Genomic DNA, 23559 nt, shown 5'->3' with positions numbered 1-23559 from the left:
TACTGATTGACAGCCGACCCCCCCCCCCCCCTCAGTTAGGCAGTGAGGATCAAGCTCAGACCTTGGAAGAACTGCACCGTCGACAGAGCGAGAGAAGCCTCCGCCCGGACACAAAAGGTAGGTGCAACTATATTTACATATTGAGACATTAAACAAAAATAAGAAAGGAATGATGATGATGATGATGATGTTGACTGTCCGGTAGTAAACTGCATTGTATACGTGTCCTGTGCGTGCACTAAACGGTAACGAGTAAAGAAATAAAGCTCGGTTTTGAACATATATACTTTTACTTCAAACCATTGATATTTCATATCAATTTCCTTTTCAACACAGAATGTACTGCAGGGTTAGATTCCAGAAAACATTGAGACATCAGAAATGGTTTCGTCGTGGCTGAGAAGCTAATAAGAGGCCGGACCCATAGACACCTGTCGGGATGCGGAGAGCTGGGAGTCACAACTAAGCCCCTCACATTGATAAAGAGTGCGAAACCGGCGTGAAAAATCAGACACATTTCTACCCATGACCGGTTCGGAACTCAAGGCCTGCACCAATAAAGCCTTTGTCTGCCAGAAAAAAAAAAAAAAAAAATGTTCTATCAATCATTTTCTAGGGAATCGGTGACCTTTTTTTCGTATAAAAGCTTCTTATCGATTATTTAATGGCACTTCTTCTAGTGAATAGTTCAATCTTCCTTTAGGTGATTAAATCTGGAAAAAAAAGAAACCTATACATACACTTTGTGACATGTATAAAATGGGATTTTTCTTCTTATAACAGGAATTAAACCCACTTCGCTTTATTCTGAGAACCATTTCATGAATACACATTAAATGAGACATTTGAGATAACTGATTAAAAAAAAAAAAAATATGCAATGTTTCTCCCCAAGAGAAAATAAATTATATAGTGGAATGACTGGAAAATATTGGGAGTTATTAAAAACAGACTATTAGAAATCAATGCAAAAAAAAAAAATAAAAAATTACAAATAATTGGCTCTTCAGAAAAAGCTAGTAACTGGGGAGGGAAAAAAAAAAAAAAATGCAAAAATTTGCAGTTAAGCCGAATTGTAAACTGCACAAGAAAAAAAAAAAAAGTTGTCATTTTCTTTTTACATCTATTGAATTGAAACTGCGCTCTGGATCTATTATTACAGCATACCTTTTATGTAAAAAAAACCTTTATACATCAGAATAAAAAACAAGGAAGGCAAGATGCGTAAAACAAATCAGCTGGTATCCGAGAGTCATCAATTAAACCACTTTTTGCTGTTGGAGGGGCTGGCGTCACATTCTGTCCCGGGGCCTCTCCGGCAGCAAATACGGGAGTTCTGCGTAAAAAAAGTAGTGTATCTGACTCTGCTTCAGGCATCTTACACCTTCGCTCATAGTATGGATTGTTCTGTCCACGCGGTGTGGAGGACAGCAGCTGGTCCCGATCTTTGGCACTTATGCTGGCAAACTTAACTTCTTGCCTTTTAGGACTGTAAATGGTAGAAAAAACAAACATGTGAGTAATACATTAAAGCAGTGCACTTCACAGATAAAGATGATCAAGACAACCTTCTACATTAAAGGAGGTATCCGGGACTCTAAAATGCACCCAAGTACTAACAGGCAGCTAACTGCAACTTACCTGACTGTTGTGCACGGCACCGTTATTCCCCGGCATAGACCGCTCCTGCCAGGAATTCAGAAGCCTCTGCTGACGTCCCACCTACGGAGCGGAGGCTTCTTTTCCGCCAGGGTGGGACTTCCGAGGTCATTCTGATTGACAGCCGGATCTCTGCTGTCAATCAGAATGACCTTTGAAGTCCTGCCCCATGTCACCAACAGAGGCAGCTGAAACCCTGGCAGGAGCGGAACGGCGCCGTGCACAACAGGCAGGCAAGTTGCAATTACCTGCCAATTAGTGATAAGGCACTTTTTTTATATAAGGCCCCAGAAACCCTCTTTAAAGTAATATGCCACTTCAATGCCCAGCCAGCGATGCCCGACTACACAGCTCAGGACCAGTCAGTGGTGTTGGACCCCCACCAATCACACATTGGTAATATTAGATTTCTGCTCGGTAAAGCGCAAATTGATCGAAGACCAGTCACCAAGACAGTGGAGTCATAAGCCAAACCTCAGACTCAGACTCCTCAATTTCCATGACACCAACTGACTGCAACTCCACAGCCCTGGTTTCCACCATTAAACAATCCCATAAAGCCTTAGGGTATGTTCACACTACACCAAAAAAAAAAAAAAAAAAAAATTCTCCAAGCAGAAGGAATGTGCTTATTTTCTCTGCAGTTTTGTAAACCTCAAGCTTTTACTGACCATATCTGCAGAGCTTTAGACGATCGGCTGCTGTTTTTTTTATTTTCCTTTTAATTAAAGTATATTGTCACTGGCACTTTTCTGCCTTTTTTTTTAGCTCGCTGAAACACCATTCTGGAGTTTTGTTTAATTCCACTGCCAGAGTGGTATCGCTAAGGTCTGCCATCTGCCTGTAGTAAAAATACTTACTAGCCGCCATCTTCAGCTCTTCAAGGCACCACTCCGGTGTCGCTTCGCGGTCTTGTGACCGCCACTCCCGACTGGTTGGTCAGAAGTCATAGCAAACGTTCGCAAGCTCTCAACGTAAAGCTGGCCATACACATTAGATGGCCTTCAGCTTAAATATCGCTCGTCTGATCGCCAACTCCACCGAACATTCATTTGGCCGAGTGCTCCTATGCCTTCATTGAAAAAGCTGCTGACTGACACATCTGCCAGTGGCTTATCTCAGGGAGAACAATGCGATCGGCAGTCCAAAAAACAGGCAAGCCTGATCGTCATCTCTCCCGACCATCAATCGGCTGGCACCCCATACACACTAGACCGTCGGCCGAACCTGTCGACATTGGCGGCTCAGCCTTCTTTTTAGAATGATCCTTGACTATGGTAACGTATTGAGCGCCTTCTGAATGGATTAACGTTTTAAATCCCAAAACGTTTCCAAATGGCTTAAAAGTCTGACTATATGAACATCAAGCAGTTTCCCCCATTCTAATTAGTAAGTCCATTCTTTTCATCGTGGTTAAAGCCTTTTCCACCATTTTTTTTTTTAGCAGAACAGCTTAAAAAAAAAAAAAAAAAAAAACGGTTGGTAAAGATGCAATGTGAACATACAAGGTAGTACAGTCATATGTTAAAGTTTGGGCACCCCTATTAATGTTAACCTTTTTTCTTTATAACAATTTTGGTTTTTGCAGCAGCTATTTCAGTTTCATATATCTAATAACTGATGGACTCAGTTATATTTCTGGATTCAAATGAGGTTTATTGTACTAACAGAAAATGTGCAATCTGCATTTAAACAAAATTTGACCGGTGCAAAAGTATGGGCACCCTTATCATTTTCTTGATTTGAACACTCCTAACTACTTTTTACTGACTTCCTGAAGCACTAAATTGGTTTTGTAACCTCATTGAGCTTTGAACTTTATAACCAGTTATTAGATATATGAAACTGAAATAGCTGTTGCAAAAAACAAAATTGTTATAAAGAAAAAAGGTTAACATTAATAGGGGTGCCCAAACTAACATATGACTGTATATATCAGTATATATTATGGAAAAAATGCCAAGCAAATATTAAAGGGATTTTTCGAGTGCATTTTTTTTTTTTAAAAATATTTAAAAGCAAGCTCCTTTTACTGCTCCGCCATGCTGCCACTTCTCCTGCTACCCAGATCCACCACAAGTCATCAGCAGACTAGGATAGGCATCTGACCACAGAAGTCAATCACTGGCCACAGTGGCCAAGTTAGTCTTTTGACAGCGTGGGAACCACGTTGGTTGACCGGCGGTGACGATTTTACCGCTGATCAGAAGCAGTGTTTGCCGCACTGACATGCATATGACAGCTTCGCAAACACTGGATGTTCGGACGCCCAATCACGTGGTTCGGGTACTCAAATTTTTTTTTTTTTTTTTTTACTGTTCGGCCGAACCCGACAGACCCAAACATGCAGGTGTCCACCCATCTCTACTGCAGAGTGGTCCCATGTCTGTTCCGAATGGAAAAGGAGCCAAGGAGACTGGCAGGGGGATCACGCAGCAATGAGTGGCAGGGATGACTAAGGCGAGTACTCCAGGGTTGGAAACCCCCTTTAAATAGTCTCTGCTCAATTAATATATACAATACCAAGAATGGCAACTGCAGTCTTAGCACAGAAAGCTAGTACTAAGTCTGTAAATGATTGCCAGGCTCTGGGCCAGAATGCAGCTTACATGTAAGAAGTGTCCTCACCTTTCGTAACGTACAAGTAGAAGAAGTCGCAGTACAGGATGGTTTGAACCACACCTGCCACTATCGCAATCAGGTCAAAGAAGCCTTCGAAGGAATAGCGCCAGATCCAGTTGAAGAGATACAAGGCACGGTACAAGCCCAAGAAGAACAGGTAATGAGTAGTGATTGTCTCCGCTTCACCTGTTTTACTGATCATGAAGAGCTGAGGCAGGATGGCCACCGACTCCAGATAAATGGAAAAGGTCCATAGGATCTACGAGGCGATACAAAACAACAACTTTATGTCATTAACAGATAAAGGTTTCAATTTAAATGCAACTTTTCCAACAGTCGTAATTCTCTAGGAGTGTTTTATGTACTCTGCTCCTACATGTTTATTATGACGTAAAGGGAGTAACACAACACAGGACGGCAGGAGTTTGTTTGCAGTTTCCATGGCTCGGCTAGGGGCTGTATACACGAAACGGAAGCCAGGACTACGTGCAAAGAGGTCGAGTTTTAGATGCACCGGAGCAATAGAATTGCAGAACGGCACATAAATTATAACGCATGGCGGCATATTGGCTATATTTACTGCATTACGTCTTTTGTGGTAGAGGGAAATACACTCAAAAATCTGACTTGAAGAATTTTGCCGGTTGATACATTTTTACTAGGGCTCCATAAAAGCCTGTATAGATACGCCACGATTTAGCGCAGCTCACAAAAAAGGAGGAGACAGCAGAAAAATCCTGTAAAAGTACATACAAGAATGATAAAATGTATACATAGGAGAGTAATTATATGAAAATAATGAGTATTTTTGCCAAGGATCCCTATATGAACTGAAATAAGACTGATCACATGTTACAACGGAAACCATGCCGCCACGCTGAGCAGTGCCGTTAAAGCGCTTTCACTGCCAATGGCTGCATGTTAAGGGAAGGTACACTGCATAACCACACGGTCATTGCCCATTTAAGCGCTTGTAACCGGATCATTTTCAGCTGCAATGTGACTGAGGCACACAGCGTGGGGGATTAAGAGGAGCCTGGCACATCCAGAAATGCCATTTACCCGACGACATAAAGCCAATCTGCAGGTGAAGAGCATTACAATCCTACTTGGCTGGCTTACAGGAGCAGCGGCTGCAGGAGAACATGACGTTATATTCTCCCTGCAGCTGCTCACTACCAGATATAGTGGCGGTGCAGAGGGAGCCATTACAGCCCCTGCAATGCAAGCATGGCGCCATCACTCCCAGACACAAGTGCAGGGGAGCATTAACATACGCACTCACAGTATAGCGAGTGGTGACTAACCGCTCCCTGCGCCTACGGGGAGCCTGACCTGATTTTAATGCCATTTATTTGCAAATTAACCCTATACCTGCAAGTTATAAATGGAATTTCTTGATGTGACAAAATCCAAGTCTTGACATATTCCCAAAATTCCATAGGATAATGGGTTTTGCACCGACTGCTTCCCCTTCATTCTTCTAAGCTAAACCCATTACTGCAGAACCGTAAAACCAACAATACCTCAAGAGGAGAGAAATCGTGATTGACAAGGACGGACAATCCACCGACGGGAACCACGAGGAACTCCACCCGGAAGGTGTCATGGTTTCCATCGTAAGTGGCCTTGAACTTCATGTAGATCAGATAGACTGTTGCATATGCGCAGGCAATATAGATGAGCTGGAAGACAAGAGAATACATCAGAACACACATTGCAATACTGCGCTGAACTGGAATAAACGCCGGATTGCGCTCCTGAGCTGGACAACGCTTTCCCTAGGATCGCAATAGAGCCAATAAAGAAGGACAGCAAAGAGATTTGTCTAGGAATATATTAAAAAAAAAAATCTACAATAATCTTTCCTTCCAAAAACTACAGGGTAGTGTCTAGTATTGCAGCTCGGCCATTGCTGTATTTACCTTGCACTGCTTTAGTGTTCGGCTGTGTTCACACGTTGCATTTTTTGCTGCTTCTTTTATCCAAATTTTAAGCTTCGTTTTACAGTACCAGCAAAGGTTATGACATTCCAAAAATCTCATACACTTTTTTTCCTGACCGATTTGGAAAACTATGGCATTTTTTAAAACTGCACTGTCACTTTTTTTTCACCCATAGAAAGCAATGAGTAAGTGTAAAGACACTGGTATGGGGTTTTGCTGCATTTTTGGTGCAAAAACCTTTAGGAAGTGGCATGATGACTTTCAGGGGGGCACTAAACTATCAGCATGCACAAAAAAAAAAAAAAACAACAGCAAAACCTGCACTTTGTAGCAGCTTCTTTGAGCAGGTTTTTCCTACTGCAAAAAAAAAAAAAACGCAGCAAAAACGCAACATGTGAACAAAGCCTTCCTCTGGATTAGAGTCCACTTATCCATAAAACCCATCACATCTGCCACCATTCCCTGCATTGCTCAGGATTTGCTTTATGAGAAGTCCAAAACACAGCGGGGTCGGCATCCGGAAACCCGCAGACGGCCCCCGAGAATTGCTGCCATACCATTGGCTGAAAAATACGGCTGCTATAAGGTCATGTGACTAGTCTTCGCTGTTAAAGGGGTCTGGCAATCCCTTAAGATGTTTCCGTTTGCATTTGCTAGAAAGACCAAAAAAAAATTGATGCACATAAACTCAGAATTAATCCTTAAAAAAAAATCTGTCAACATGTTTTTTGCCACCTAATCTAAGAGTATGATGTAGAGACTGGAACACCAATTACAGTGATGCATCACTTACTGGGCTGCTTACTGTAGTTTTAACAATAATCACCGATTTACCAGCTGTAGATCACCACTAGTGGACTGCTAAACCTGCTGCCAGGTAATCCTCCATATTCATGAGCTCCGTATAACCCCGCCCCCACCACTGATTGGCAGCTTTCTGTCTTCACACTGCATAGGCACAAAGCTGCCAATCAGAGGTGTGGGCGGGTTTTGACAAGCCTCAGCATTTAGAGAACGGCTAGATCTATAGCAGAGAAAAGGGTTGCCCAGGACCTGCATATTTATGACTTACCCAGATTGGTGGGGTCCAGACATAGGTGGGTAAATGGCAGTACCTGGAAGCGGCCACTAGACCTAAGTAGCTGCGACAGGTATCAGTTAAGTGATGAGGGTATCAAGTGTCAGCCCTCCGCAATCTCATACTGTTTACCTATCCAAAGGCTGGCTAATCAATTAAAGGGAATCTGTCACCTGGTTTTGGCGGGCTATTTAAATGAGGTCTGTCCGGTCCGATGGGCGACGTTTCGGATCTTTGCAGCCTCCCCATCCTTGACCGCCGTTTTTTCATGAATAGAAGTAGGTGTCCGCCATCTTTCGCACGTGCGCTAAGCATTCTTGGCTCGCGCAGTATGCTTTGCCCAACTGCGGGCAAAGCCTTACTGCGCATGCGCCGGTTAACTAGGCCCCGGAACACAGCAAAATACTTCTGGGGCTTAGTTAACCGGCGCATGCGCAGTAAGGCTTTTCGGCTTTGCCCGCAGATGGGCAAAGCATACTGTGCATGCACGAGCCAAGAATGCTTAGCGCACGTGCGAAAGATGGCGGACTCCTATTCATGAAAAAAATGCGGACAGCGGCCAAGGATGGGGAGGCGGCAAAGATCCGAAACACTGCCCATCGGACCGGACAGACTTCATTTAAATAGCCCGCCAAAACCAGGTGACAGATTCCCTTTAAAGTCCAAAGAAACCGCTTTAACTGATACTTGCTCAATTTGGCTCCAGATTTTTGCATCTATATTATGAAAGTTTGTCCTGGCCGCACTGCAAGTCTACAGACACCACCTATACTGCTGTCACATTGGGTGACAAATATAACCATAGATCCAGGACCTACTGCCGCTATACACATGCCAAACTGAGCCTAAGATGGCCGCCTGCATGAGAACTTCATTGGGTTGTCCGTCTGCTCTCACTTCTGCATAAAGATGTGAGCGGTGCCCACGATGCTGCGACACACAGATGCCATCTGTCCTATTCTGTACTACAGCATGCATCCTGGCAGGACGCTGAAGGGAGCGGCTATGGACAGCCCATTCATTAGATTGGATAGCAATTAGGCTAGTTTATAAATGGGATTGTCCAGACTGAAATGGTAAGTCTGCAATCACTATGTGATTGTAGAAGTGTGTGATGTACACAGTCACAATTCCCCTGTATTTCCCAAGCGGGTGTGTGGTCACGTGACATCAGGTATGCCAACTTCATACTTGCGGTCACACACAGACTAGACTCAGCTGGTTTCTCTCAATTCTTTTCTACAGAGAAAAGCCAGTTGATACTAATCGGCACAAGACCAGCAGCATGCAAATCGCACACAAGTTGTCATCTGACTCCCTCCTCCCCTCACACAAGACACCGTGAATTTGGGAGTGACCAAGCCACACATTATCATGATCTGACAGTCTGCAGTCACATAAAGCGACTGCAGACTTTTCATTTCAGTCTGACCAACCCCTTTAAGACATTCTTAAAGGGCCTCTCCAGGCTTGGGGGTCAAGTCTGCAGTTACTAGGACTACAGATTTGTGAATCCTCATAGCATGCAGAGTAAGCGCTGTCGAGAATTAGCCACTGCCAGCAACGGGCGGGCCCATGACTGCAATTCGGTGATTTGCATACATCTGGCCACATGCAGACCAGACTTCAACAAAAGAACTGGGCGACGTCGGACAAATCTAGTTGGAATGTGTCCGGAAGTATGCTAATCGGTCACGTGACCGTCCACTCCCAGAGAATCCTGACAGTGCGTACGGTGAGGACCTCCAGAGTGACTGCACACTTGAGCAGCAAAGCCTGAACACAACCAGTTTACTGAAAAAACCGTAACATGTAACCGAGACGCATACGAAAAACTGAAATAGCCATGCACCCCCTTATGGCCGCTCAGCCAGACTAACGTCATAAGAGCTTATTGAAAAGCCATCGAGCGCAGGGGATGAATAATGACTGCAACGTCCCTACAAGCGCAGATTCCAGAGGAGGCTGCAGATCGGGACGATGCTTATCACAGGACCGGGAGAAAGCAGCCGGCGACAGATCATCATACAGGAGCCGATATGGACGGGACACGTCCGACACGCCTAGTCTGAGTGCAGAGCATGATGTCTGGAGGTCTTCGGACCTCATGAACCGGCCCTGTTTAGTCCATTGTGGCAGATGACGTATGGCTGCTCATGCAGGAGGGATTCGCTGCAGGAACTGTCTGCAGCACAATTTGCAACAATATATTTTGCTGAAGATTTTAAAGTGGAATCTACAAATCTGGGCCAAGAATGGACATCCTGCAAAATATAACAAATCTTACCCAATTTGCTGCATACAGCAGAAGATATGACGCCTGCAAACCTGGGCAGAAAATCCAAAGCCTTTCCATCCCTTGGGATGCTACCCTCACGGAGGGCAGATATGCCAGCTGCCGCTAAGAGAACATCCACTATTGCACCAGCTGTCATGGCTCTTCACTTGTGGTCAGAGACCTGCAGACAGAACCTGCTCATCTGAAAGATCACTAAAAGTCAGCAGGACTACAACTCTCAGCATGGCAGCATCTATCCGAGACTGTCAGATCATGATGGGACTTGTTCATCATTTTGCAACAGCTGCTGAAGACCACCGAGGTAAAGACCGCAGCCCCCTCGGAGCATCTGGATCATCACGTTGGAGGCCATCATCTTACCTTCATAGAAGTGTTGTAAAGTGAAATGAACGATGTGAAGAGATCCAGGTATCGGGTGGTGAACACCATGGCAAAGAGAAGCTGACTCTTCCCAGAAATGCCTGCGAATGACAAGACAGTGCAATCAGAAAATGTCCAAATAAAGTGAACATCTCACTCCTGTCCCTTTGTATGATATAACCTGTGAGTATAACGCTAGAATAGAGATTACAACTAGCGATGAGCGAGTAAGGTGTTATCTGAGCATGCTCGAGTGCTAACCGGGGGGGGTCTTCCATGTGCTCGAAAACTATGATCGAATGCCTGCATGTGTTGTGGCTGTCAAACAGTGGCGAGACATGCAGCCGCAGGGACTCTATCATAGTTTTCGAGCACATCGAAGACCCCCGGTTAGCACCCGAGCATGCTCAGATAACACCTTCACTTGCAGATGTTGTCCCTGGTGGGATTTGAACCCAAGACCCCAGTGCTGCAAGGCTGCAGTGATAACCACCGTGCTGCCCGTATACTTTTACTAGTACTGTCTTAAGATAGTGACACTTGGTTTCTTTGCAGCTCATTGCTTTGGAGACCGACCACCACTGCGGTCCATCTTTTAAGCACTGCACTGAAGCTGTCCGGGATCAGGAGGCAACATTGCGCTGCAACAATCCCACCATATTGATGGCACTGCTTACAAGTCAACTAGAAAAGGGCAAACCCTGTGCACGCCGAGACCACCGCTGCTAGACGACAGCGATGGTCAGTCTCTAAGGCAACCAGCTGTATTCAAAAGTGAATATCTTAAGAACGGCTATAAGTTCATATGTGGTAAAATTGCAAATGTGCTTATTTACCCAACTATACCCATTTATGAAGAGGTGAAAAACCCTAAAGGGAAAAGTATCACCAGAAAATGACTTAAAATTAAAAGGTTTTTTCACATGTCTCAATCTATTAGAAATCTGGCAATATTCACACCGGCATTTTAGTATATTTTATAATTGTACTTTCTTTACTAAAAAATTTTTTTCAGAAGTCTCATTAGCAGCAGAGGCACGAATACAGTGACAGGTAACCCCTCTATACCCAGCTGATAACTCCAGTCACAATAGTCAGTCCCAGTCAACCCCGCTCCCCCCTCCATTCACAATGACCTTTGGCCAGGCTTCAAAACAAAAGGGTCAGAGTCTGCTCATTGCTACTGATTTATAAGAGGATTTCCCAAAACAGCAGAGGGCCAAAGTCTAAGTGACCCCCAGTGGTCAGTGTGAGAACTGCAAGATTGGCTTTGTTTTCTTTTTAGGATATTAAAAATACATTTTAAAAAATTGATTTGAACAGTGAGTGCTTCAGATGACAAAATCCTTTATTATCTGCATTGGTGAAAACGGACCAATTGGCATTAAAACAAAAGAGTCAATGCAACTGCTACTTGTGTACCAAAGCTGCGGGTCCAGATGATTGTAGATGGTCTCATTTGAGAGAACTGGGCCAATTAAGCAAATTGCACTCTGCTCAGAGAGCAATCAGATGAGGAGAAGACAGAGAATAACATTTCTCCATTCTGTGAGGCCATGAAAATCTGGCTGCACTCAGATGCCATTCGAGTGCAATCTGACGTTTCTCATTGACCTGCATGGACTTGGACAACAAACAGACTCATGTGCCTTAAGGGAGGATATCCTATTGTCCTGCAGGGCAGAGATTCCCCGCACAACCGCTGCAGATGAATAACTCCCTTATTCAAATCATACAATGACATTCTGAACCAGGAGGTTCTTTTCCTTGAGACTATGTGGGGCAGTAACCAAGAAAATAACGACTTCTGTACTGTGTGCAAACTGAGATTCTGCTTTGGCTTTTATCCCAAGGCTCGTTAAGGGGGTCGATATTGATTTTTAGGATTTCTACTTCCGATAGGTGGTGCTAAAGACCTAGCCCTCTTCGTCTCTGAAGAGGCTATTTGCATATTTAATTCCCAGATGAGCATGCATGGCCTATAAGTCTCCTGTGTCCACAAGGAAAAACGTTGCCCCCTAGATTAAAAAAAGAAAAACACTACTGGTTCAGCACATAGAAAAGTTTGGCGCGCCATCACACCATCGATTTCTTGCAGGCCAATTCTGGATTATTTTGGCAGCACATAGGAGGATAATTACCCCGCATATTTTCTGTAAAGATGTAACACGACTGCGGCCAGCAACATCCAGCAGCAGAAAACAAGCATTGTAAACTCCTCTCAGATACAGCCCGCAGGCACGGAGGACATGTACAGAAAGCAGAAAAGCAATATATGAAGGGCTCTGCTCGCTATGTACAGTATACAAGGGACGGCAGCGCTCAGCACTTTCTAGATCTCTCATTTAACTGCACACAAGGCCATAAAAAACAGCCTACTGCGCCTACCCTCCTAGTAAATCTATTAAAGGGAATCGGTCAGCAGGTTATTGCTATGTAGTTTGAGCAGCAGCATGATGTAGGGGCCAAGACCCTGATTTCAGTGATGTATAACTTACTAGGCTTTGTGTTCCCGTTTCAGTAAAATCAGTGCTTTAACAGCAGAAGATCACTACAGGACTGGTCGTTTCCTGCCATGTAGTCCTCCTGCTCTGTATAACCCCGCCCCCACCACTGATTGGCAGCTTACCTTGTACACTGACAAAAAAATGCCAATCAGAGGTGGGGGCGGGGTTATATAGAGCTCAGCATTCAGAGAATCGGTCAATTTACGGCAGAGAAAACATGGATTTTATCAAAACTGCACCAAGCAGCCCAGTAAGTAATACATCACTGGAATCAGGCTTTTAGTTCCCAGATCATGGTGCTTTCAGATTACAGAGCAAAAATCTGGTGATAGATTCCCTTTAAGAAAAAATAATAGTCCCCGCAAAAAAGTGGTCATAGACATAGGTCATGAATTATGGAGCAAACGCACCACTTCTATAAGACCGGCAGCCCAACTAGAACAAATCTATGCTCAACTGTGAGAGTATGCATGCATACATGGTCCTTATCCTGGACCGCAAAGCAATAGCGGCCACAGCCGATCCCCCGCCATGTTCCATTTACAATGCCTTGTTCTGCTTCTCCATAGAATTACATTGTAAAAGCGACCCCAGGGTGGTCCGGAATACAAGTCACGTGATCCACAAGAGGACCAAAGCGTTGGTGGAAAATGGGGAAGATGGGGGATCGGCGAAATTATGCTATAAGTTTTGGTGGAGTGCTTCTTTAAGTGGTAGAGGGGCTTTTGGTCCCTCTCTGACACAAAGGCTCGGGTGAGGCTATTACCTTGCAACCCCAACTTTCAAGAAGCGATACACTGAAAATCCACCAAAATGCTAGAGACACGGGAGCAAGGAACAAAAATTAGTTTACAAAGTAATACAGGGCCGCGCCGGGGGGACAGGACAGGGGGAAACGTACCGAAAATCTCTGAAAATATACTGAATTATTAAATGCACTAGATAAATTTTTCTCATTTAGGTTTATTGTATGAAATGATCAACGAACTGAAGCTCTGCTGCACCGGACAGGACGAGACCCCGCAGAGGATGAGACCCCCGCGCTCTGCACTGCAGCAGGTAGGCAATCCTCTATGGTTAGCCAATAATAGAGGTGATGATGTGGCTGCATCCTCCTCACTAACAGCCCCAAGGCTCATAACTAATACAGTCACACGCTGTCTGGCAGAAACCTGGAAGGATCTCAAGTACTAGTGATGGGGGGGCTGTAGGAGAGCGCCGAAAACTATTCAAATCAGCTGCGGGGTAGAAGGGGTTAAAAGCCAACATGTGCTAAGGGGATCTCACTGTGATGTATGGTCTCACCACGCCTTACAGCCGGCTGCCACGTCAGACCCACACACCGTCCATGTCAGAGCCCATCATCTAGGGTGAGCTCCGATTCATTGACTCCCAGCACACGAGGACACTGCGCTTACTACTTTATAAGGGGGCACTAGGGGCATTACTACTTTATGAGGGGGTTATATAAGGGGCACTACAACTTTATAAAGAGACATTTGTGGCTTTATTATTTTTTCATTAGACACAGAGGTGAGTATTGTATTAGGGACATTTGTACAGGGGTATTCAGGGAATTATAACCTCCAAAGCGCCACAAAACCTGACTGATGCTCTAAGGCTGTGTGCACACGCTGCGGATCCGCAGCGGTTTTGGTCCTGCGGATCCGCAGCAGTTTTTGCTGCTGTGTACAGTACCATTATAACCTATGTAAAATGAAAACCGCTGTGCAGACAGTGCGGAATTTTCCGCGGTTTCAAATCCGCAGCATATCAATTCTTTGTGCGGATTCCGCAGCGATTTGGCACCTGCTCCATGGCAGGGGGAAAACCGCAGGCTAATCCGCAGATAAACTGCAGGTCTTTTGACCTGCGAATTTACCTGTGGTTTTCATCAAAGCCGTGCAGAAAATTCCACAGAGCAATCCGCAGCATGTGCACACACCCTAAAGGTAAGAAAAGTTATCAATCTCTGATCGGCGGGATCAATCATGGCGATCAGAGACAAGCCTGACATCTTACTGTGAAGAATTTCACAGCCTGCAGCTAAAGGCCTTATCAGATCTGTCCAAAGGAAAGTCATGTGGAAGGGGTGGCATCCTCAGACAAGCCTGGACACAAGGACCAGTGCAGAAACGACAGGGTACGGTGGTACCCATCTCGCCGTACCCCCTACGACAGGGCACGGTGGTACCCATCTCGCCGTACCCCTGTGACAGGGCACGGTGGTACCCATCTCGCCGTACCCCCTACGACAGGGCACGGTGGTACCCATCTCGCCGTACCCCTGTGACTGGGCACGGTGGTACCCATCTCGCCGTACCCCCTACGACAGGGCATGGTGGTACCCATCTCGCCGTACCCCCTACGACAGGGCACAGTGGTACCCATCTCGCCGTACCCCTGTGACTGGGCACAGTGGTACCCATCTCGCCGTACCCCCTACGACAGGGCATGGTGGTACCCATCTCGCCGTACCCCCTACGACAGGGCACGGTGGTACCCATCTCGCCGTACCCCCTACGACAGGGCACGGTGGTACCCATCTCGCCGTACCCCTGTGACAGGGCAATCACGTGCCCCTCTGGTATAAATCAGGGGGATGTCACAATATGACAACACCAGGGTCTTATTGACTCCAAATTACAGATCAATGATTTTCGCTGCATCCTCTCGCCCCGGGCACCAGGCATTACCGCGGCCTGAGATATAAGACGTGACCAGTGCTGCCAGGGGGCATTACACAATGATGGGCCCTAGAGAGAGTCCTGCTGGCACTGCCCTCTGCAGGGTGCACACACACCGCCCTCTGCACCAGGGGAAATGCTGGAGTTTGGTGCAAGTTGCCAAAAATGATATGAAAGGTTCTCCCTGCAGTCCTGGCAGAGCCCTGGTGTGTGCGGGGGGCGCTGCAGAGGCACAGCCTGCACCCTCCCGCCCCCGGCTCTGACATCACTTACCGGCACAGGACCGGGTCTTCCAGATCTTCAGCAGCAGGATGATGATGGCTGCCAAATGGGACAAGTCCCCGGTTAGCCTGAAGACGTTCATTGTGCCGGGAGATAAGGGGGTCTACGGTGACCGGGCGGGGGGAGAAGCAAGGGCAAGAGGTGACCCGGGGACCGCGGAGACGAGCTGTGCCGCAGCCGCTGACTTCAATCCGTTAAAATGGCGAGCGCCGAGCTACGTGGCCCGGGGACGTGGCCTAACTGCAGCGAGCGCAGAGCATGCTGGGAAACAGCGCTCAGGCAAGGGTGACGTATCAGACCCCGCCCCCTGCCGCACGTCCCTTTCTCAGCCGGCCGCCACCAAGCCCCGCCCCTTAAAGGCACCGCGTCCTGGAATGTTCATTGTCTTTTTGTAACTTTTTTTTTAGTCACGTGTCTCTCCGGGATTTCTAGAAGCGTCCCTGGAGCAATGTCCGCTCTCCCTCCTGTCACTGAACCTTTCATTCTGCATGACAATTTATTGTGTCTTTTTCTATTCAAACATCTTTTATTTTCTGCACATTTTTTTCTTTTTGGATAGTTTTGCTTTTTTTGACAGGTGAGGATTTCCTTTTTTTCCTTATTTTCATCCTATTTTTTAGCAATACTGGGAGGAAAATCATAGATTTTAACCCCTTCACGCTGCAGCCCTTTTTCGGTTTTGCGTTTCTGTTTTTCGCTCCCCTTCTTCCCAGAGCCATAACTTTTTTTATTTTTCCGTCAATATGGCCGTGTGAGGGCTTGTTTTTTGCAGGACGAGTTGTACATTTGAAAGACACCGTTGGTTTTACCATGTCGTGCACTAGAAAATGGGGAAAAAGTCCCAAGTGCGGTGATATTGCAAAAAAAAAGTGCAATTAGTGACGCACTTCCGACACAATCAAATTAAATGCATAAGTCAAGAGATTGACAGCGGCATTTAACAGGTTAACAGCCGCGGGTAGATCGCAATTCCACCTGCGGCTGTGAGGGGTCCGTGTCTGCTGTTCAAAACAGCTGACGTGTGGAGAAAGATGTGGGCTCACATCAAAGGGAGAGATGCAGGGTGCGCCGTACATGCACGGCGCATGTCGTGAAGTGGTTACAGTGAAACATCAGCAGCATTTATGCCCGATCCAGAGGTCTATTTCAGGGAATGCCGTGTATATATTCAGCCAGACAGTGCTACACCCCATACTGCATCCATCACAGCAGAATGGCTCCGCAGAAGAAGGCCATGGTCACACGTTGCATTTTTGCTGCATTTTTTTTAATGCAAATTTTAAGCGGCTTACAAAAATCAGATTTTTTTGTGGTGTTGTTTATGCTGCGATTTTACGTTTTTATTGCTGCATTTTTGCAGTCTCTTGTGCATGGTGATAAACCCTGATTTAATTTCCCAAGGTTTTGGCACCACACTTGATACCTGAGGTTCTCGCTGCTCTTTTGCCCTTGCCCATTGTTTCCTATGGGTGCAAAAACCGCAAATAAGCAACAAAAACCCTGAAAGAAGTGACACGCTGCAGTCTGCCAGAATGGTGGACCTGGCATGTACCTGCCACCAGTTTCTAAATCGGTTCATTTTATTCTGTAGAACTGAGAACTGTCCAGCGTTCACCTTCTGATCTGTGTTCTGCTGCGAATAAGCAAGAAGAGATTTCCAAATCATTGCATTCTTGTTTTCTTTACATTTTGCGACATTTTGGGGTTGTAATGATAGTTTGCCCTTTGACCCCTTTTTTTTTTCTTTTTGCTGAAATCAGGAATGAAAAGTTATACATTGTTGTAATATTCTTATTTAGTTTTATTTCTTATTAGTTTTGGAATGTGTTTTTTTTTGTCTTGGGGCGTTTTGTGGCTTTTCGATTGGAAGGTGCCTTGTCGGGAGCTGATTGCATCAGGATCTGCTGCAAAGATGGGACTTGCACTTTGATTTTACACAAGGTGTTTTTGAATACCTCTTCAGGCTGTGTTCACGCAATGGGTTCACGATGAGGTTATATACCTGTAATTTAATAAGAAAGTCAAATAAATGGTATGCTGTAGATAAGCCCCCGATGTAACCCGAAAGATAAGAAAAATTAGTTAGATTATACTCACCCAGGGGCGGTCCGGGTCCGGTCTTGGTCCGATGGGTGTTGTGATCCGGCGCCTCCCATCTTCTAACAGTGACGTCCTCTTCTTCCCTTCCTGTCTCCGGCACAGGCGCACTGCTCTGCCCTGTTGAGGGCAGAGCAGAGTCCTGCGGTGCGTAGGCGCCGTGAGAGGTCCGGCGCCTGCGCACTGCAGTTTTCTGCTCTGCCCTCAATAGGGCAGAGCAGTGCGCCTGCGCAGGAGCCACGACAGGCAGCAAAGAAGAGGACGTCACCATTAGAACTTGAAGATGGGAGCCGCCGGACCACATCACCCATCGGACCAAGACTGGACCCGGACCGCCCCTGGTGAGTATAATCTTAACTAATTTTTATTATCTTTCAGGTTACTTCGGGGGCTTATCTACAGCATTACAGGATGCTGTAGATAAGCCCCTGATGGTGGCGCCGGCAGCTCATACTCGAAAAATGGGGTGACAGATTCCCTTTAAGTGGTGAAAAAAAATTGGTAATTTGTAAGAAAAAAATTGTTCGCTGTTGTCAAAATTTTTCAAGACCCATAACGTTTTCATTTTTCTGGATCTGGGGCGGTATGAGGGCTATTTTGCATCCAGAGCTGACATTTTTATCAGTACAATTATGGGGTAGATACAATGTTTTGATTGACTATTATTGTATTTTATTGTAATGTTATGGCGGACAAAAAAAACGTAATTTTGGCGTTTTGATTTTTTTTCTTCCTTACATCATTTACCGATCGGATTAGTTTATTTTATATTTTGATAGATTGGACATTTACTAACACAGCGATTACAAATAGGTGTATTTTTAAATTGTTTTGTTTTTAATGGGGCAAAAGGGAGATGATTTGAACTTTTTTTATCATCTTTTTTAAAACTTTTTTCTTCACTTTTTACTTTATTTAATAGTCTCTTAGGGGATCTGAAGCTGGGATCGTCTGATCGCTTGTGCTATGCATAACAGTGCATCATCACTACTATGTATAGAGTTATGATCTCCTCTGAACGTCAGCCTTGGGGCTCTTAGTTGCTGGAGTACGGCGTTCATTGGGTTCATTTCTGCAGCCCTGGTATGATTGCTTCTTTCTTCATGGATACCTAAAATGGCTTCCTTCTCATTATGTACAACCCCTTATAAACTGACAGATCCCAAACTCATCTCCTAATACTTTTAACGCTTCCTATACTTAAAAAAAAACCTTTTTCCACTCCATTCTGGGCTCAAACCCTGTTATATCAGCCTCCCTTTTATGGCAGGGTCCAGTACGGCCTAACTTTTTTGCTGCACCGATGATTTAGAATCATCGAGCAACTAGAGAGGTTAAAGTGGTTACAGGATACTCGTCCGACTAGGACAAAAAAAGTCGGAGTTTCATCCGCTCAATGCCGACTTTTATTCCCCATTGACTTGCATTGGGGTTGGGTTTCGGACGAAACTCCGACTTTTTTTGCCCTAGTCGGACCAGTTTCATCTGAAACAAATTTTGTTTCATGAAACCTGATCTGACCAAAGTCGCTCAACTCTAATTAAAACCTTATAATCAACCTCTGCCTGGCAGCTGTTACCTCAGGTGACTGTAAAACATTCTGGTTAATGGTCGCCCTGAGTAAAATCCCTTCAAGATTCCAAATAACTCATGTTCCTTTGTCTTGCTTACAGCATATCTATCCACTGGCGGTCAAAGACAGAAGATGGCCTCTGTGCAGTATATGGGCCCTTTGCAGTCCGACAGCTCATCAGAATGCACAATCCCACCTGCTTTGGAGGAAGAAGTGGCCCCTTACCTCTTGGGCGTCGGTTTTGAACAGGTTGCACCAATGATATGTCCGCAATTTTTTATGTATGTCTGTCTAAAAAATTAAAAACCAGAGGCAGCGCGCCTCAAGAATTTTGCAAAAAGGGTGGTTGATTAGCCCATAGTGGTGACGGTTCGGTTCTGATGTGTGAACCTTCCTCAAGCTTTCAACGTGTCACTTATATAGACCTGTATAAGCGAGGACTCGGGTAAGAATGCATGAGTTGTCACTTGCTTAAATGCCTTCCACAGCTTCCCCATGACTCGTCATTTACTCCTAGGTAAGCCTTATTATAGATGATGTGTCCTTAAGAACTTCACAGTCACAATGTTGATTTTGCTGACATGGAATATTCCCGGGGTGAGGCCATAGAAATGTCACTGCAGTGCAAACACACTGGAACCGATCTGGAAAACCTCCTCCGTGCTCCCAAATCTCAGAGCTCAAATTAAATGAGTACGTGTTGGACATATCTACTGTGAGGAAGCCCAAGAACTCTCCTGGTGAAGAAGCCAGGACTGAAGTGTAGGTCAGCTCCACACAGTGCGCTCCTTAGATATATTTTCTACGCTATGTCATTTTTATCATGATTTTTTCCAAAATTGTGATAAAATATTCTGGAAAAAAAGCAACAAAATGAGCAACATGACCACAACATGTGAGCAAAACCTAAGGTAATGTTCAAACTGCGTCTTTTGAGGAGTTCTTTGGAGCTGAAATCTCTAAAAAAAAAACCCGCTTGAAATACTCTTTCTATTCATTTCTGTCGAAAAACTTCATTGACGTAATCTGTTACTCCCTGACTAAAAAAAAAAAAATTGAATTCATATGCAAATGAGACTTAAGTGCTCAGGGTGTGTCAAAGCACTTCCAAAGCATCTGCTGCCATGACTCTATTCCCAGATTTTTCAGTCAGAGAACAACAGATCGCACCAGTAAAGATGTGGATGGCATTATCTATCGGAGAATAATCTGACCAGATAACCTGTCTTGCGGGGTTGGATCTTCCTGACATATTCCCTATAATAGTTGTTAATAAAAATTGCTGACAAAAACAAAAAAAAGTTTACAAAATATTTACAGAAAACTACTTCAAGAAGACATTATCAAAAGGCTTCAAGAAAAAAAAAAAGCAGCCTGCGCTATTTTCACTTACACAAGTCTATGGGTGCCTAAAAAATCAGATTGCAAACGGATCACAGGTATAACCTTTTTTTTTTTTTTAACGGATACATTGCAATTATTAACATAGGAAGCTGAATTTGGTCTTGTAAATTTTATTAACTGCTGATGTATAAAAACGAAAGACAATATAAATGAAAAATAATCTTTTCTTTCTGGTTGAAATTGAGCGAAAAAAACAATGGGGCACATCATTTGTTCCTTCTGGGAGGCGGTTAGGAAGTTTTCGTAATTTTGATGGTTCCACTAAAATCAGTATTAGGCCAGTCTCACACATCTATGTTCCCTTTTCAACAGCCTAAAGCCACGTTCACACGGTCAGTATTTGGTGAGTTTTTCAACTCAGTATTTGTAAGCCAAACCCAGGAGTGGGTGATAAAGACAGAAGTGGTGACGTGTTTCTATTATACTTTTCCTCTGAGGTTAAAAAAAACCTCAGCAAATACTGATCGTGTGCACGTGACCTTATATGGTAGAATGAGGGCCACATCATATGATGTGTGTAGCACACCGTGGCAAATCTTGACCACGACCCTAACCACAGCCTAAGCCACACCCATTTACCGCTTCTTTTTACACTGGCAGGAGGAGATGTCAGCAAGGCGGTGGCAGTGAGGGACATTCAATAGATACCCAAGACAGCAGAGCGTAGACCCAAATCCGGGACAGTCCCACAGGATACAGGACAGTTGCGAGATAGACTATAGGCATAAATGAAGGTGTTGAATTTGGTCAGAAAAGGAACTGTAGCGCCATAACATGCAACCATGAAATATGAAAAATGAATTGCTTTACTGCATTGAAAGTATGAAAAATTGAGAAAGTTTAGCACATAAAATGGCCAATTTATGTGTACCTGGAAGCCACGGTAAGGCATTTCTCATTTTCCAGGACCCTATGTATGCCAATTCTCGCTTAGACTGAAGTCTTCATCTGAATGGGGACCTATGCAATTCCTCTGTTTAGACTGAAGTCTATATCTCTGTGGAGGGGTAGTGGCCCTGCTTTAATTAAAAACAACTGCGGCTAACAGGTGGAGTGCTCAGTCAGAAGGGTAATGAATACAGATTTCATTAACTGACCGTCACATCCAAGCATAAGGATAGTGTGAACAGGTGGTTAACCTAGAGTCACCAACTCGTATACATTCAAGCAAAAAAGGAAGCACACTGTAGCGCCATAGCATGCAAACATGAAATATTTAGCCGCAGGCATTTTTAATTAAAGCAGGGCCACTACCCTTCCACAGAGATATAGACTTCAGTCTAAACAGAGGATTGGCATAGGTCCCCATTCAGATGAAGACTTCAGTCTAAGTGAGGATTGGCATAGATAGGGTCCTGGAAAACAAGAAATGCCTTACTGTGGCTTCCAGGTACACATAAAATTGGCCATTGTATGCGCTAAACTCAAGGCTTTCATCTTCAGGAACTGCCACACACAATCCAGGGGACACCAAGTGCTTTACAACAGTCAACCCTTTACTGAACAGTTTACAGTCCTTACAGTGGACATGTGGGATAGGGCACAAGAGGTTATAGTCTTTCCCTCAGGTCCAGACATACCTTCAGCCCTAGCATTTGCTCCTGAAGAGTGTCCAATTTTCTGCTCTCTCCAATATCTCTAGCGATCCCTGTCCACCGATGGCAGTGTACCCGGATTCCATCATCCTCCACCTTTGAGGATCCGTGTCCATCTTCCCCTGCAGGTGCAATGTGCCGGATTGCCCTGACAGCAATCTCAACTTCACAGGCCCAAAGAATAGATCTGCATGAGGGAGTTGTATGGCAATCCACTGCCCCTAGTGATAGGCCCATGTTGGCCCTAGCAGCCCACTGCACTTGAACTCTACGAAAAGCTTGCTTAAACCCTCCACTACTCCTAACCACCCATAACCAAAAACTACCTCTCATTTCATTAAAACTATTCCCCTCCCATCTCCGGGCTTGTACCTAACATTAACTATTCATTATCTATTTCCTATCTCTACACTATATTACAAATAATCCTTGCTTCCTTTTATCTATAAAACATTTATCTTTATACACTATCATAGGGTTTCATAATTTTCCCCGCTATGCTACACACTACCATAACACATTACACAGGGATTACACACATACACATTAAATACATAAAGTGCATAGCACTGTTCACACTACACATAAGCATACGGCGGTTGTCGTCACAGTACGGACAGTGTAAGATAGTCCACATCCTCATGAGTCTATGGATCGCTGTCTGTACAAACTGCCTTTATAGATAATTGGGTAATTACAACATTTCTGTAAATGCACCCAAAGTGTAGGAGTCCATATAGGACACAGGGGCTGCAAATCAAATGTAAAAGTCCCTTTTCTCTCTCCATGATGGTTCCCTGTTAGTAGAGGTGCAGCCCTGGAAAGAGCATCTGTCCTACCCTGGAATCTCCAATGATATTGCTCCTAGTAAACCCCCAAAAAAAAATTCTTCATTCTGGGGGACCTCAATTCCTGGATCCAGATGCAATCTTGCTAACGGCCCATCCTATGTCTAATACAAAGTCATCCTCAAGCTTGCTTTTTGCAATAAAAATGGCATAAATGTTCTGCAGCTTTCCAGTGTGATCCACTGTGTGCGGGATATAATTACGGGCTGTCACTATGTTTGCTTTTAGGGAGGCAACACAAAAGTCTTCCAAGTTTTCTTAATGATTAGTAATTGCAAACTCCATACTTGTTTTGTCCCCTTCTGTTGGTGACTTCCAGGCTTTGTGACTTCCCCTTTAAATCATCTGTCAGTAGCCTCAAATCCTTCATCTGCCGGATACATATCCTGCGAGACCTTCATGCACCTAGCAACAACCCAGACTCCATGGTTCTCACATTTCTGAGCTAAACAAGTTTTTCACTTTGTCTGAGTCATCAAGATGAGAAATCTCTGCTCGGTTCCTAAAAATCTGTTCCACAGAGATCTTGGCACACTCCAGATCACTATCTTACAATAAATATTACTAGTCATATCTAGGGAGGAAAAACACGTTAAGGACAA

General features: G+C 44.7%; 1 protein-coding gene and 1 long non-coding RNA gene across 2 annotated transcripts in view; one reads left to right on the top strand and one right to left on the bottom strand.

Annotated features, from left to right (window-relative positions):
• Positions 1 to 271: 271 nt before the first annotated feature.
• KDELR2 (KDEL endoplasmic reticulum protein retention receptor 2) lies at positions 272 to 15742 on the bottom strand. The gene is made up of 5 exons (XM_073543006.1): positions 15432 to 15742; positions 9965 to 10065; positions 5808 to 5966; positions 4288 to 4540; positions 272 to 1489 (listed from the first exon to the last, which is right to left on the bottom strand). Exons 1-5 carry the CDS (start codon positions 15520 to 15522, stop codon positions 1455 to 1457), a joined length of 639 nt encoding a protein of 212 aa, XP_073399107.1. The 5' UTR covers positions 15523 to 15742; the 3' UTR covers positions 272 to 1454.
• Positions 12682 to 23559, top strand: part of LOC141047742 (uncharacterized) — a 23350-nt gene continuing 12472 nt past the window's right edge. Inside the window, exons 1-3 of the long non-coding RNA XR_012219898.1 lie at positions 12682 to 12721; positions 13433 to 13530; positions 19211 to 19555. This is a non-coding gene — a long non-coding RNA (uncharacterized lncRNA). The remainder of the gene's footprint in view (positions 12722 to 13432; positions 13531 to 19210; positions 19556 to 23559) is intronic.

The sequence above is a fragment of the Dendrobates tinctorius genome, unplaced genomic scaffold, assembly GCF_039654945.1.
Source record: "Dendrobates tinctorius isolate UK_male_01 unplaced genomic scaffold, ASM3965494v1 ptg000129l, whole genome shotgun sequence".
NCBI lineage: Eukaryota > Metazoa > Chordata > Amphibia > Anura > Dendrobatidae > Dendrobates > Dendrobates tinctorius.
The sequence above is the reverse complement of the archived record's forward strand: the minus strand, read 5'-3'. Positions and strand labels throughout refer to the sequence as shown.

Excerpts from the sequence above, each read along its gene's own strand:
- KDELR2 (XM_073543006.1), bottom strand. The coding sequence starts at position 15,522 with ATGAACGTCTTCAGGCTAACCGGGGACTTGTCCCATTTGGCAGCCATC. Across the intron at positions 5,967-9,964 it reads TTTACAACACTTCTATGAAG|CTCATCTATATTGCCTGCGC; the intron begins GTAAGATGATGG and ends CTTGTCTTCCAG. Across the intron at positions 1,490-4,287 it reads CTACTTGTACGTTACGAAAG|TCCTAAAAGGCAAGAAGTTA; the intron begins GTGAGGACACTT and ends TACCATTTACAG.